This window comes from Octodon degus, unplaced genomic scaffold, assembly GCF_000260255.1.
Source record: "Octodon degus isolate 3935 unplaced genomic scaffold, OctDeg1.0 scaffold00070, whole genome shotgun sequence".
In the NCBI taxonomy this organism is placed as follows: Eukaryota; Metazoa; Chordata; class Mammalia; order Rodentia; family Octodontidae; genus Octodon; species Octodon degus.
In genome coordinates this window covers 11,506,912-11,520,654 of record NW_004524646.1, presented here as the reverse complement: position 1 = coordinate 11,520,654, position 13,743 = coordinate 11,506,912, and the positions used below count along the sequence as shown (strand labels likewise).

At 60.6% G+C, this 13,743-nt stretch overlaps 2 protein-coding genes across 5 annotated transcripts in view; both read right to left on the bottom strand.

Annotated features, from left to right (window-relative positions):
* Nucleotides 1-789, bottom strand: part of Eml1 (echinoderm microtubule associated protein like 1) — a 161,968-nt gene extending 161,179 nt beyond the window's left edge. For all 4 annotated transcript variants that reach the window (XM_004635187.2, XM_004635188.3, XM_023719619.1 and 1 more), the window contains exon 1: nt 643-789. In XM_004635187.2, coding sequence (XP_004635244.2) covers nt 643-670 — 28 coding nt within the window. In that variant the 5' untranslated portion in view covers nt 671-789. The remainder of the gene's footprint in view (nt 1-642) is intronic.
* Nucleotides 790-6,414: 5,625 nt separating this feature from the next.
* LOC101583670 (cholesterol 24-hydroxylase) overlaps nt 6,415-13,743 on the bottom strand; it is a 24,478-nt gene continuing 17,149 nt past the window's right edge. Inside the window, exons 9-15 of the mRNA XM_004635186.2 lie at nt 12,975-13,037; nt 12,341-12,413; nt 10,791-10,875; nt 10,279-10,389; nt 7,302-7,390; nt 6,933-6,999; nt 6,415-6,850 (exon numbers count right to left, since the gene is read on the bottom strand). Coding sequence (XP_004635243.1) covers nt 6,680-6,850; nt 6,933-6,999; nt 7,302-7,390; nt 10,279-10,389; nt 10,791-10,875; nt 12,341-12,413; nt 12,975-13,037 — 659 coding nt within the window. The 3' untranslated portion in view covers nt 6,415-6,679. The remainder of the gene's footprint in view (nt 6,851-6,932; nt 7,000-7,301; nt 7,391-10,278; nt 10,390-10,790; nt 10,876-12,340; nt 12,414-12,974; nt 13,038-13,743) is intronic.

Sequence of the window (13,743 nt, the reverse complement as noted above, 5' to 3'; positions counted from 1 at the left end):
TGGCTCCAGGGTCCCCATGGCCTTCTGCAGCTGGCTCCAGGGGCATCAGTTTGGAGCTTGTGCTCCAACAGGCAGGACCTGGGCAGCCAGTGCCCACTGCGCCTCTCACCAAGGGACAGAAGGACCACATGTGCAGGCACAGAGTCTGGCAAACTCAGCGCTCACTGGTCCCTGGCCACTTCCAACCCAAAGGCTTTGGGGTCCCCCAGCGGGGACTGGAGCTCAGATTCACAGGGAACCTCATGGACGCACCTTGCTGCCCCCTCCCCCATACATGTTCACACACACACTTCTTTGCAAGTGGTGCCAGGGGTCCTGGTCACATGAGGCTACCCTGGGGTTCGGCCCCTGACCAGGTCCCCATACCCTGTGGGTCTCCATCCCTCTACCCCACCCCCAGCCTGGAAAGATTTGCAGCAGGCAGGCTTCCTGCTCTAGCCTTCGGGAAGCCAGGGGTGCGGCTGGACTTGGCTTTGAAATCACACCCCTCCCCCCTTGTGGCCGTGCCCCTGGCATCTGGCTGGCAGGAAGAGGGTCCAGCTCCACAGCTGCCCACAGCCCACAGGGCCCATGCCCTCAGCGACCGGCAGGCTTGGCTCTGCAACAGTAGTTACGGTGGGTAAATATAGCACTGCCACTCACCCGCAGAGGGGCCCTCGCCGTCTGACATGGTGTGGCCGATGGGCAGCTGCTGGCCACCAGCCTGCAAGGACAAGCCACGTCCTCGGTGGCCGGCACCCACCCGGCAGGGCTCGGGACTGCTCTGTGTCCGGCCCTCCAAAGGTCCCGCCTGGCCCGCCTGGCCACCCCCCCTATGCTGGGCTGGGCAGATAAGAGTGGCTCCCATGCCAGGAGCATAGGCGATTGGTGGATAATTCTGGGCACTGCCCTCCCTGCCCAGACCTCTCCTAGGCAGCCCCGGAATGTTGCCTGAGAAGCCGCTACACCCCTGGGTACTTGGCCAGTTGCCAGGACCCCAGCCCCTGGGGGGCTCCTGCAGAATGCCAGTCCCTCTTGCTGCTTCTCAGGACTGGTACCACCCCTGAGCCAGGGACATACCTGGGCACTGGAGAAGGACCCAACTAAGTGATGCCACCCACCAAGTGCCGACTGGCACCAGAGCCACCAGTACCACCATGCTTGCCATCTCTCTCTGCTCTGACCATCGAGTGCCTCGGGATTCAGAGACCCACCACAGAGCCAAAGCCGGGCTGTCTGTGTCTAAGGCCTCGGGGAGACTGGACCCTGCCTGGGACTTTTTGGCGACATTCCTGGACACTTTGGGGCTCCTTGGGTGCTGGTGCACTGCACCCGGCAACAGGGATGCTGGCAAAAGCTGGCCAAGAGCATGCGTCTTGCAGGCATTGAGTTGCACGTGCTGTGTGCTGGTGCTGGGCCCAGAGCCAGCCCAGCCCCACTCCATGCCCCACAAAGGTCAGGTCTGCAGAGTAGCAGCCCACACTGGGTTTCTCTGGGCCTCTAGGCTGAGGTCTGCCCCGTTCAGCAGTAGAGCCCGGCAGAAGGAAGGTGGCTTCAGGACCAGGGAGAGAAGTGCTTCGGGTGAGCTCTACTTGGAGAAATCCGGAGGGCTTCCTGGAGGAGCTGACATCTGAGTTACCTTGTTAAAGGGTGAGAAAGTTTTTCAGGGCAAGAGGGCATTGCAGGGAGAGGGGGTGGCAAGTGCAGAGGCAAGGTGTGGCAAGCCCTGGTGGGAGAGTGGCAGGGTCCACAGCAGAAACTAAAGATGGGCGTGATTCCTGGAGAGGAGGAGGATGCCGTGGAGGCAGGTTTCAGGGCTGGGGGGGCAGGGAGGCTTCCTGGACGGGGAGCAGGAGCCTCAGAGAATGAGGGCAGAGTGGCACTGCGGGCATCCTGGCTGCCGCTTCTGACCTCACTGTGTCCTTGGCTGGTTCCCGCTGTGTCCTCGTGGTGGCTGGCTTGTGCTGTCTGAAGGTGGTGAGCTCGCCGTCACAGGGAGTGCGCAAGACAGCAGAGACCCTGTAGGGGATGTAGATGGCGTTTGAGCATCAGGTGGGTTGGAGAAAATGGCTTCGGGGTCCTGTTTCCCTGGCATTTGTCTGAATGTATCCCCGGAGCCCCTTTAGTCCAGGGCAAACTGCGCAGTTGGTCAGCCTGGGTTCTTCCAAAGAGGTTTTTAAGTGAAAAAAGAAAAACGCCAAGCCAAGCCAGAGCAGCCCTGGGGCTGTGTCTTGAGTTCTTGGTCCCACCTCCCCACCTGTATACCCTGCCTTCCTCCTTACCCCCTGAAGCCACCCCAAGGCTGGTGTAGGGGGAGTCTCAAGAAGAGGAGTCAGCTGCCCTCAGCGACACCCCACCCTGCGGGTCCAGTGGGAGGAGCCTCGTCTGGGAAGTGGGAGGAGTCCTGTCTGGGGAAGTGGGAGGGGCCTCCTCTGGGGGAAGTGGGTGGAACCTGTGAGGTGTGGGCCAAGGGTCATTTCTGAAGTTTAACAACAAAAGTGACTTGCAAAGTTCGAAGGGTCTGCATAGGTGGCCGCATCTCCCCAGGAGGGGTGGGACCTGGCTGTGTTCCCTTGGTGTTGGTGGGAGCAGATAGGCTTGGGCGGGGTGGGATCTGTCTCCCTGGCCCTTCCTTGCTCAGTGTAGCTTTGAGGACCTCGTGGTCCCTCTGGGCGCCTCTGTTTCCACACTGGGGAGCATTCAGGAGCACCTCCTAGCTCCTAATCCAGAGTCCCTGCCCCAGGCATGTCTCTGGGCCAATGCTGGGCAGGACCTGTGACCCCAAGTCAGGCCTGTGTCCCATGGTCCTGCTTGGGGCTCCCTGGAGGGGCTGCTTCAATAGAGGAGCCCAGCCTGGAACAGAATGGCCATGGTCACCTGCAGAAGACCGTCACAGTCCAACCTGGGTGACAGTGACAGATGCAGTGTGGGCTGCAGAGAGGTGCTCAGAGGCCTCACCTTGCCTGCCACCCACAGTTCCAGGGTAGGGCAGGAAGGAGCTTGTGACAGTGGATCTGGGATCCTGCCACCTCCACCAGCCCTCCTGGGTGACAGGCACCAGCCTGGGCCAGCTCAGTTTCTCATCAGAAAGGGGCTATGACAAAGTGTACACCAAGACCCAGATCCCACCCTGAAGCCATCTGTCCATCAAGGGACTGGCCAATGCTGGCTTCCCTTTCCTGTCCCTGGCCCTGAGGCCTTCCTGTTGTCCTTAGGGTGGGAACACATGACAGGAAGAGCAGCTCAGCACCCTGTTCTGGGGGGGGGGGAGGCTCACTGCAAGTGCAGGGCATGCGTGTGAGTGTGTGCTCACAGGCACGTGGCAGCAGGCACCGTGGGGGTGTGAGTGTGAGAATGTGTGCCTGACAACGTGACCCACAGTCCCCGCTGAGCGTGTGCGTGTGCTGCGCAGGAGCCAGACAAGTGTGGGGCTGTGAGGGTGACGTGTGCAATAAACGTATAATCTGTAAAACAGAAAGGGGGACACGCCCCCACGTGCATGGCCCTGCTTGTGTGCTGCCAGCTCTGGGCTTGCAGAGGTTTTATATGTGGGGGCTCCACACCCTGGCATGGCTCTCCAGGATGAAATGAGGGGACCTAGGTCAGGAAGGAAGGTCAGTGGCCAGGTGGGAGCCCAGGAGGGGGTGGCGCAGGCTAGACCTGGTGGCGAGGACCAGGGGCCTGCTAGCAGAAAAGCCAGGCACCCTGGGTGGTGAGATTGCTGGACCTGGAGCTAAGATTCCAAGAGGCAGGGGGCTCCTGAAGAATGGGATGATGGGAAGGGGCACCCAGGTAGGCAGGTAAGGGAGGGGGGCCCCCAGCTGGCACCCTTCCTGTCCAGCACCCCGGGGCTCCTCACTGGTGGGACCCCTATCACGGAGGCGGGGCAGCAGGTGACCACAAAGCCTCATCTGGGGCTGTGGTGGCTGTGGTCACTCACCAGCTGGCTGGGGCATGGGAGACACTGCTCACCGCGCCTGGCCTTCAGCAGTGCCCACTGGGCCTCCCACTGCCTGGGCAAGCAGGGGGCTTGGGTCACACCCTGTCCCCAGGGCCTGGGGGACACAGACACTGAGACAAGGCAGCACAGAGAAACACAGGTGACACACATGGGGCTCATGCATGTTGGGCTCACATACATGACTCCCACATAAAAGCTCACACAGGCTCACACACAGGCTGTTACACACATGGAAACACACACACAGGCTCACACACCCAGGAACCTCAAGCTGACCCCAAGTGGGTGGCCTCAGACAGCACTCCCGGCCAGGAAAAAGCTTGGGTGGCCAGCAAGAGGCTCAGGGAGTCCCTGAGGGCTGTGGGGTGTGGGTCTCGGTTTTGGGGCACAACAGGTGGAGTAGCCACTGAGGCCTCCCTGACGCAGGGCCCAGGGGACCTTGCAGAGTAGCCCCAAGCTGCAGGTAGCTCTGCAGCCACCTGAAGCCCCTGGCAGCCCCTCCAGGCCGGATGGAAATGGACACAGAGCCCCTGCAGGGTTGGGGGTGCCTTCTGGACCACACTTTCTTGGACAGATGCCCCTCTGACTCCCAGAATCCCCAGACTGGGCGAGGGAGGTAGCTCAGTAGAGTAAGCGCTTGTGTGGCAAGCACAGGGGCCTGAGTTCAATCCCCGGTTCTGAAAGAAAAAAAAAGCCAGAATTCCCCAGACTGTCCCCCCCTGCTGCAGGGTACCTTGCAGGGGCTTGGGACCACAGGGTTCCGGGCAGCCGGTCTGGGCTGTAAGAAGAGGCAACGGCCAGACTCTGGACTAGAGTGAAGGGCTTGGGTCCTCTTTAAGCCCAGGGTGGAGCCCAGGTCCTGGACGACGGATTCCTGGGCCAGTAGCTCTCTGCCAGTGCTGCTGGCGCGGTGCTGGCTGAGGAAGCTGCAGGCCCACCAGCCTCGGGCCCTGCATCGCTCCGGAGCTTCCTGCGGCGGGGAGGGAGCTCAGATGGCTCATAGCGCGGCCAGGGGCGCAAAGAGGCGCTGGGGCCAGGCCACGTCTGAAGGCCCTGCTTGGGGCCGGGCTGTGAAATGGGGGTGGCGCCTGCACTCCACCCAGAGTGCAGTGTGGCCCAGGCCGGGTTCAGGCTCGCAGCCTGTCCCCGGTCTCTCCGGTAGGAGGCTGGCGAGGTCCCCTCACGGGGTCTGGAGACTCTGGGCCTCCCGGAGCGCAGAAGACTCGGCCCGCTCTGTCTGCTCCGCGAGGCCGTGAGCGCTGCGCCCTGTCGCCCCCGTGCGGCTCCTGGGAGCCCTGCAGGCCTCACTTCCAGAAGAGCTGGCCTCCGTGGCGGGAACACGCAGTAAGGATTACTAATGACAGCGTCTACTCCTAGGCCCCTGAAGGCCAGGGTGAGGGTTTTGTCCCTGTCCCCCGTTATCTACCCTCCAGTGCTTGAGTTCGGGGCTAGCCTTGTCTGCAGGGACCATGCACGTGGCTCCCCCTGGCTGGGCCCCTGCAGAGCGGAGGACTGGAGGCCCAGGACCCTTCCACCGTGGCACGAGTCCGAGGGGTGGGGCAGGGGCTGCGGTCCAGAGGGCTGCAAAGGGCAAGAGAGAGTCACAGCAGGGAGGGGTGGGGGACAAGGTGCAAAGACAGCACCAGGGGCGGCGCCGCAGGAAGCGGGCAGAGATGAACCACCCACTTATGCACAGCGAGGGCGGGAGCAGGCAGGCAAGCTGTTATGGGACTGGCCGCAGTTCTGGGGCCTCCAGGCAGAGAAGAGTGGGTGCTGGCCCAGGGGATCAGGAAAGCAGGGAGAACGAAAGCAGGTGGTCTCTGCCCAAGAGCACGCTCTCCAAGAGCTCACGGAGCAGCCCCGAGGAGGGACCGGCCTGAGGACAGGGGCTGCCTGGGTCGATGGCACCTCAGCCCCTCTGGTAGAAAGGAAGGGGCGGTTCTTCCAGCCCCACCCCACCGAGAGCTTCAGTTTCCCCACAGGAGATGGCCCCATCCTTCCTCTGCCCGGGTCAGGAGGGGCAGTGCTGTGCCAGAGGGTGCCGGGCTGGGTAGGTGTGCCCAGCTCCACCAGGCCACTCTGGGGGGAGGTCGCAACCCTCTCACATCAAGCCCTCAAAGCCTCCCCAGTTCCCCATAATCCAAGGCCCCATGGAACACAGGGGCGTGGTCCCGTCTCTACTACCGCAGGGCTCCTCTGCCAGTATGCCACCATCTCCCCCAGATGCGCAGAGAGAGGCAAGCTTGGCGGCCTTTAGTTCATGCAGTCAGCACGTTTATTGGGCATCGACTGTGCCAGGCCCGGTGGCCGCGGGGCCTCGAGGAGAAGCGTGAGCGGACCGCTCGGTGCTCACGCCTACCCAGCAGTTGGTCAGGACAGCAGGGCGGACACTCACGGTACAGTGTGGTCAGTGTGGTGTTAGAGGTAGCACAGGTGACACAGAGGAAGGGCCCCGGCCAGGAAGGGTGGCGGGGAGGACTTCCTGGAGGAGGGGGCTAGTGGAGAGGGCTTAGAGCATGAGTAAGAGTTACAGTGTTTGAAGGAGAGCTGCTTCCAAGCTGGAAGAGCAGGAAGACCTCAGGGAGGGCCTCAGAGCTGCGGGTGACGGGGAGCGCCAAGGGTGTGAAGCAGGTGGTCGTGGTGGCCCAGGGCCCGCAGGAGCCAGCACAGAGGACGGCCGGGGAGGGACAGGACTGCGGGCAGTGGAGGATGGTGAGGATGGTGTGGCTGCACCTGGAGTCAGCAGGGCGGGGGCGGGGGCGCGGGCTGCCAGCCCCGGGGCAGCAGGGTGCAGAGCACGGGGTCCAGCGGCTTGAGCGTGGCCTGCTCTTGCAGCCCATAGCGCTGCCCAGGCACCAGGTGGAACTCCAGCCTCTGCAGCAGCTTGGCCATGACCACCTTCACCTCCATCTGTGGGCGGGGCGCAGAGCCATGGGGGCCCCGCCCAGCCTCCCCCTCCCCCAGCCACCTGGCTCCTGCCCAGGCTTCCTACCTGAGCAAACTGCTGCCCGATGCAGGAGCGGTGGCCCAGGGAGAAGGGAAAGTAGGTAAAGCGAGGTCTGTGGGAGAGAGTGGGTGGCGCTGATGCGGGGACACCGCTGCCCCTTGCTGGTGAGCGCTCTGAGCAGGGCGCAGGAGCACCCACCATGTTCAGTCTGGGTCTGAGCCCAGACAGGGCAAGAGGGCAGGTCACCTCGCCTGTCTGAGCTGCAGCTACCCCCGGTGCCACCTCCCAAGATCCAGAAGCCACGTGTGCTCCATGGGTGCCACTGGCTCAGAGCGGCGGTGAGTTTGCTGCTCTGCTGGGCCAGCTGGGCCAGCACCTCCCGCGGGGGGAGGGCAGACGGGGACGAGGACTTACTTGGGTGCTCCAGGGCTGAAGCGATCGGGGTTGAAAGTCAGCGGGTCCTCGAAGTAGGTGTCCATCCGCCCCATGACATAGGTGCTGAACTGCCGGGAGAGGGGCTGGTGGCCCACATCCCCCAGGCCATGTCCCTCGAGCCTCCCAACCCTCGGTGCCAACCTAGTAGGGAGCTTAGGGCACAGGGGCCCCACTCTCCACCAGCCCAATAGGTAGGTTGGCAGTCATTTTCCCCTAGAATAGGCCAAGGTCCCACAGCCTGCTGTGTGTCAGACACCAGCCCCACCTAGCCACCCTTCTGGGGAGCTACCAGTGTCCCCACTTCACAGATGAGAAAACTGCAGCTCAGGGAGACGTTTGGTGGCTTGGAGAAGCCACCAGCAAGCATGGTCCAAGTGAGGCTTGCCCTCGTGTGTGGCCCTGTAGGCTGTCTTCCCCTCCCTCCCTGAGAGCTGTTGCTACTCCTTTTCCTTAAACTTTCTCTCTCTGGCCTGGAAAGACATGCAAATTAAGACAACATGGAGATTCCACCACATCAAGAAGTCAGAAAACTTCGCCAGCAAGTGTTGGTGAGGCTGCAGTGTTGGGGTGGGGGCCTCCTACACTGTTGAGCGGGCTATTCCCCACCCAGGAATCTTCTCAAGAGTTATAGACCTCATGTCTCAGTGATGCGTGTTTATAGCAGCGTAACTCATAGTCACTAAGTCTGAAGGCGGCCTGCGTACCCACCAGCAGATGAGCAGAACAAGAAAATGAGCTATTTATACATGGTGGAGTACTACTCTGCCACAAAGAAGGGTCGACTCGAATAATCTGTAGGAAAACGGATGCACCGTGAAACCATAACGTCAAGTGAAATAAATCAGATGCACAAGCTTCAGTGTCGCATGGCTACTCTTGTATGAGAAAACTCAAGTTATAAATAAAGAGAAAAATAAGAAAATAGACAATAGGAAGTAGGGAAAATTTCCTCAAATGGGAAGGAGACCAAGAGAAGGAGTGAGGGAAGGGAGAGGAAGGGAAAACAGGAATGAACACGCGTTAGGTCTGTGTGCCGGCCCCAAGAACCCCTTACGGACCATGTGTGCTGCATGCACGTGGTAATAAAAATATTCATAAAGCTCAAACTCTTGAAGCTCCCTTGGGGGTTCAGAGCTGGGGTGGGGGAGCTGCAGCCCAACCCCCGCCTTCCACTTATAGCGGGGCACCTCTGGTGGGGTGCAGCGCCCCCTCTGCACCCCGCTGTGCTTGTCCCCAGAAAGCTGTGCACCCCGTCACCTGGGCTTCGGGTGCTGGCCACGGCCTCTCCACCTGTGGACGGAGTTTGGGAGCTCCTCCCAGCCCTGCCCCGCTGGTCAGCGTCCAGGGTACCTGTCGTGGGCCCCGGATTTTCCCCATACCTCAGATGGGCCTCTTCCTGTTGATGACCCGACTGACAAGAGGGAGTGCCACCAGAGTGTCCTGAGGCTCTGACAGGCATGGGCCAGGGAGCCCCCGCAGCTTTTATCTGTCCACTCTGAGCCCTAAAAGGCACCGCCAGGTGCAGAGTGAGCTGAAGGCCGTGCCCTCGTGGTGGAAGGGTGAGCTGACGTGGTGGGCAGAAGACAGAACGGTAGGGTCAGGGAATGAAAGGGCAAGCAGCAAAACAGTGAAAACCACTGAAGACAATGTCCAGACGGGCGCGAGGGAGACCAGCAGAGCCAGAAGCCGGGGCACCGGAGTGCCCTGCTCTGTGGCTCCTGCCCTGGGCTGAACTGCCTCCTGCCACGCTCGTACGCCAAAGCCCTGACACCAGAGGGGGCCACGCTGATGATGGTCCTTAGCGAGGTGATTAGGCTAACGTGAAGCCATAGGGTGGATGACTCCGCTCCCACAAGACGGGAACTCAAGACGGGAACACAGGAGAACCAGGTGAAGACAGACCCGAAGGGAGGGGGCCGCGGCCGGGCCCTGGGAACCAGCCTGCTCCAGACCTCTGCACGGTGCCAGCCCCAGCCTGAGGCACTCGGTCCACCTCACCTTGGGAGCCCTGCTACACCAACACAACCCACCTCACAGCCACACACCAAGCCAACTCTGGTGGACAACAGCTTAGCTTTCTTAAAAAAAAGAGCAAAATTATTGAAGGGCAATGGAAATAAATTGTTTTCTGAGCTCAGGATGGGGGAGGATTTCTTAAACATGACAAAATTTTAAAACTAACCAGTTTTTTGTTTTTCCAAAAAAGTTAAGAACCTCAGATTGTCAAAAACACAGTGGGGAGCCGGGGAGATAGCTCAGTAGAATAAGTGCTTGCCTGGCAACAAGTGCAAGGGCCTGAGTTCAATCCCCGGTTCCGAAAAACAAAAACAGTGAGCCCTTTGAAAACAAGCCACCAATGTTGGGGAACAACTGCAACACAGATAACAAACAGGCTTCCTACCTAAGTGTGTTTTTTTTTTTTTTTTTTTTAAGTCCAACAACAAAAAAAGGGCAAACCACGCCAGCATCTCTCAGAAGAGGAAATGCAAGCAGGGATGCCCTACCTCACTGGGAATCGGGAAAGCAGGTGCAAGTCAAGAGCCCTGCAAAATGCTTTTGGACCCAGGAATAAGACGACCTCCAAGAGGGATAAAGCGAGGAAGAGTGGGAGGCTTCCGTGCCGCTAGGGAGCGTTCGAGCGGGCACAGCCACCGGGGAAACCATCCCTGTGAGCTTGTACACTTCGTCACCCATGTGCCCCCCACGCGCCCCTTACTCCTGGTGGGGGCCGCAGAAGCAGTTTGCACCCCTGCCAGTTGACAGGGACGGAAAGCCACAGCCACAGGGTACCGGAACCCCTCCTATGGCTGCAGCATGGATGCCCTGGGAGGGCCCGGCAGGACTCAGGGCGCCAGAGCGCCTGGAGAGGTGGCCATCGTGGATGCCCCAGCCACCGCCGAGCCCCCGACTGCCCCCCATGGGTGCAGCAGGCAGCCCGCCCCGCAGCCCCACGCACCAAGAGTGGAGTGTTTCCGGGGACTCGGACCCCATCGATCAGGGTTTCCTCCTCCAGCAGGCGGAAGGTGGCCCAGGCCGGCGGGTACAGCCTCAGGGACTCCTTGAGGACCTGCGGGTGCCGCGGAGAGACCGCAAGTCCTGGGAGGGACCCACTCCTCCTCCCTCCCCACCACATCCTCCCCAGGCCCCCACCCTGGGACCTCATCCACCTCCTCCATCACAGTCACCTCCTCAAGGGACAGAAGGGGAAGCTGAGGCCGGAGAAGGCCCCTGTGCCAGAGTCGGCGCTCCTCCCTCCATCCATCTGTCACAGAGGGAGAGCTGGGTGAGCTGGGCGGGGCAGGGCAGGGAGGGGTCTGGGACAGCCTGAGCCATAGGACAAGGGTGACCTCCCAGGAAACACTTGGGTGCAGCCAAGGCTGAGAAACGCAGTGCTGAAGGGTCAGGAGGCAGCAGGCTGAAGTGCCGAACCCTCACATCTGCCCGGAAGCATTTTTCCTTTGCCCGCACCTGAGACAGGTACTGCAGTCTGCCCAGGTCCTCGTAGTCCAGGTGCCTCTTAGAACCAATGACCTTGTCCACCTCAGCCTGCAGCCTGTCAGGTGAGACACGGTCAGGGCCTGCTGCAGACAGACGGTGCTACCCAGGAACTGCCCCTTCTGGAACGTTCCAAAGACCTCAGAGCACCCACGTCCACGCTGGGCGCTCAGCATCAGTGCAGGAGGTAATACAGCCTGCACAGAGCCTGCGCACGAGATGCCCATCGTGGCCCAGGGCAGCAGTCAGTGGCACAAGTGGCCCAGGGACACTGGCTGGCTAGAGCAGGGAGGGCAGGAGGGAGAGGACCACGAGGAGCGCTTGCAGCAAAGAAAAAGTAGCAAAGGTTGCTGAGGATACAGAGACATCAGAGCCCGAGTGCACGCTGGAGAGAATGTAAAATGCTGCCGCTGCTATGGGATGCACTGGTCTCCACACAGAGAACTAAAACCAGGGTTAGCTTTAGTTCACCTGGCTGTGTGCACTGCAAAGAATGGAAGGAGCAGCTCTCTGGGAGGCGGTGGCGGTGCTGTCTGCCCAAATGGCCGCAGGAGCAGCCCAGGTGCCCAGCTGCCTGTGGATAGGTGCAGGGGAACCCCAGAGGCTCTGTCCACACAGTGGAACGGGATCCACTGGAGAAGGAAGGGGGTTTTCACACCTGCCGCGGCGTGGATGGGCCCTGCACGCTTTATGTTGGATGAAACAAGCCAGTCCCAAGGTCAGTGCTGCCCAGTGCCACCACAGAGGGGCCTGAAGTGACGGGGCATAGAGGAGGGGCTGGGGCCAGAAGCCAGGGTCACTGCTGGGGCAGTGCTCCAAGTTGGGAAGATGCAGATGGTGGAGGTGGGCAGTGGTGACAGTGCCGACCAGGACAGTAGACTTTCCACCACCACGCCTGGTCTCAGTGCACGGCTCAGTGTGCCTGGGGGTGGGGCCCATGCAGCATGTGGTGCTAAGGATCAAATCCCTGTCCCTGCGCTTGCCTAAGCAGGCACGTGGTCCACTCAGCTATCTCTCCAGCCCTCCACAGTTTTTTGGTGGTGCTACGTGCTCTAGGCAGGCCCTGTACCACTGAGGGTCATCTCCAGCCCGCTAATTTTTTATATAAAGTATTCATGACAATTAAATACATATTTTAAAGCCAAATAGGCTACTATATGTCCTAGGATAACTTTTCATTCTGCCCTTTGATGCTGAAGATGGTGAACACTTCTTTTTTGTTTTGTTTTTGGAGTAGGATTTGCTGTGTGGCCCAGGCTGGCCTTGAAATCTCGCTCCTGCCTCAGCTCCCAAGTGCTGGGATCACGGGCCTGTTCCACCATGCCCAGCCATGATCACACTTGGAAGCCAAGCCTGCATTCCCAAGAGTACCTCCCAGGCTGCCTTTTTGCTTGGTGGGGGGATGGCAGGTGCAAAAGCCCCAGGATGTGGGGAAGTCAGGGCTTAGCCATGGAGAGGGCACCGGGGGCCTCAGGAAGGAGACCATCTGAGCAGCCTTCTGTCAAGCCCAGGCAGCACCCTACCTGGCCACGATCTCAGGCTGGCGTGACAGCTCCATCACCGTGAAGGCCAAGTGGTTGGCAGAAGTCTCGTGACCTATGGGCAGAGAGGGCAATAGCTGCTCCACGTAGTGCCCCTGAGGCAATGACCCAAAGAGAGGGGACAGCCTGCTGAGCTTACTGCAGGGGTGGACGTGACAGGTGGTCACCAGAGCATAGAGGCAGCTACCAGGTGCCCCAAGCCCAGCAGAGCCACCTTGCAGGACGGGAGGCAGAGGAGAGCCGGGACCTGTCCTGTTCCCCCCACCCAGGCCCCAATGCCATCAGGGAAGTCCTCACAGGCTCCCTTGGGGGGGAAGCACCTGAGGGCCCACCAGCAGGTGAGGTGGGGTTTCCAGGTGACGGGGACACTCAAGAGACAGCAGAAGAACAAGTGCATGGAGTGGCCCTGCAAGGGGAGCCCTGACCTGACACCCCATAATCTCACTGCTGCTGGCTCAGCAACCAGATGGAAACGGTGCTCCCAAGATCACACACAGACAGGCTCCCTTCTGCCCTCACCCCAGCCCCAGAGCCTCTCTGTCTGGGCTCAGGTGACCCAAGCCTCCCATGATTTCTGCAGAGGTCAAAGCCCGGGGCCACTGCAGAGGCCACGTACCAGCAATGAAGAAGGTGACGAAATTGTCCAGCAGGATCTCATCGTCCTGGGCTCCCTCTTCCACTGAAAGACAAGGAGACTCTCAGTGCCCCCCAGGACCCAGACTCCCCTGCCCCAGGCACAGGAGAGAGCTACCTGTCGGCTGGGTGGGTGCCTGCTATCCCAGCACTCTGGGAGGCTGAGGCAGGATCTTGAGTTCAAGCCCAACTTGGGCAATTTAGCAACTTAACGAGAGCCTGTTTCAACTGTTTCAAAATGTGAAACAAAAGGTGTACGGTCGGGGGGGGGGGTGATGCAGCTGAGCACAAAGGAAGAACAAGAAAGAAGGGGCAGGAGGGGAAGGGGCAGGACAGTGCAGCGCAGGACAGTGCAGCACAGGACAGTGCAGCGCAAGACAGCGTAGCACGGCACAGGACAGCACAGTGCAACGCAAGACAGCGCAGGACAGGACAGCACAGGACGGGACAGCACAGGACAGCACAGGACAGGACAGCACAGTGCAGGACAACACAGCACAGGGCAGGACTGCAAAGGTCAGCGCAGGACAGCGCAGCACAGGACAGCACAGGACGGGACAGCGCAGGACAGCAAAGGACGGCACAGGACAGCGCAACACGGGACAGCACAGGATGGGACAGCACAGGACAGCACAGTGCAGGACAGCACAGCACAGCGCAGGACTGCAAAGGACAGCGCAGGACAGCACAGCACAGGATGGGACAGCACAGGACAGCACAGGATGGGACAGCACAGGACAGCACAGGACAGG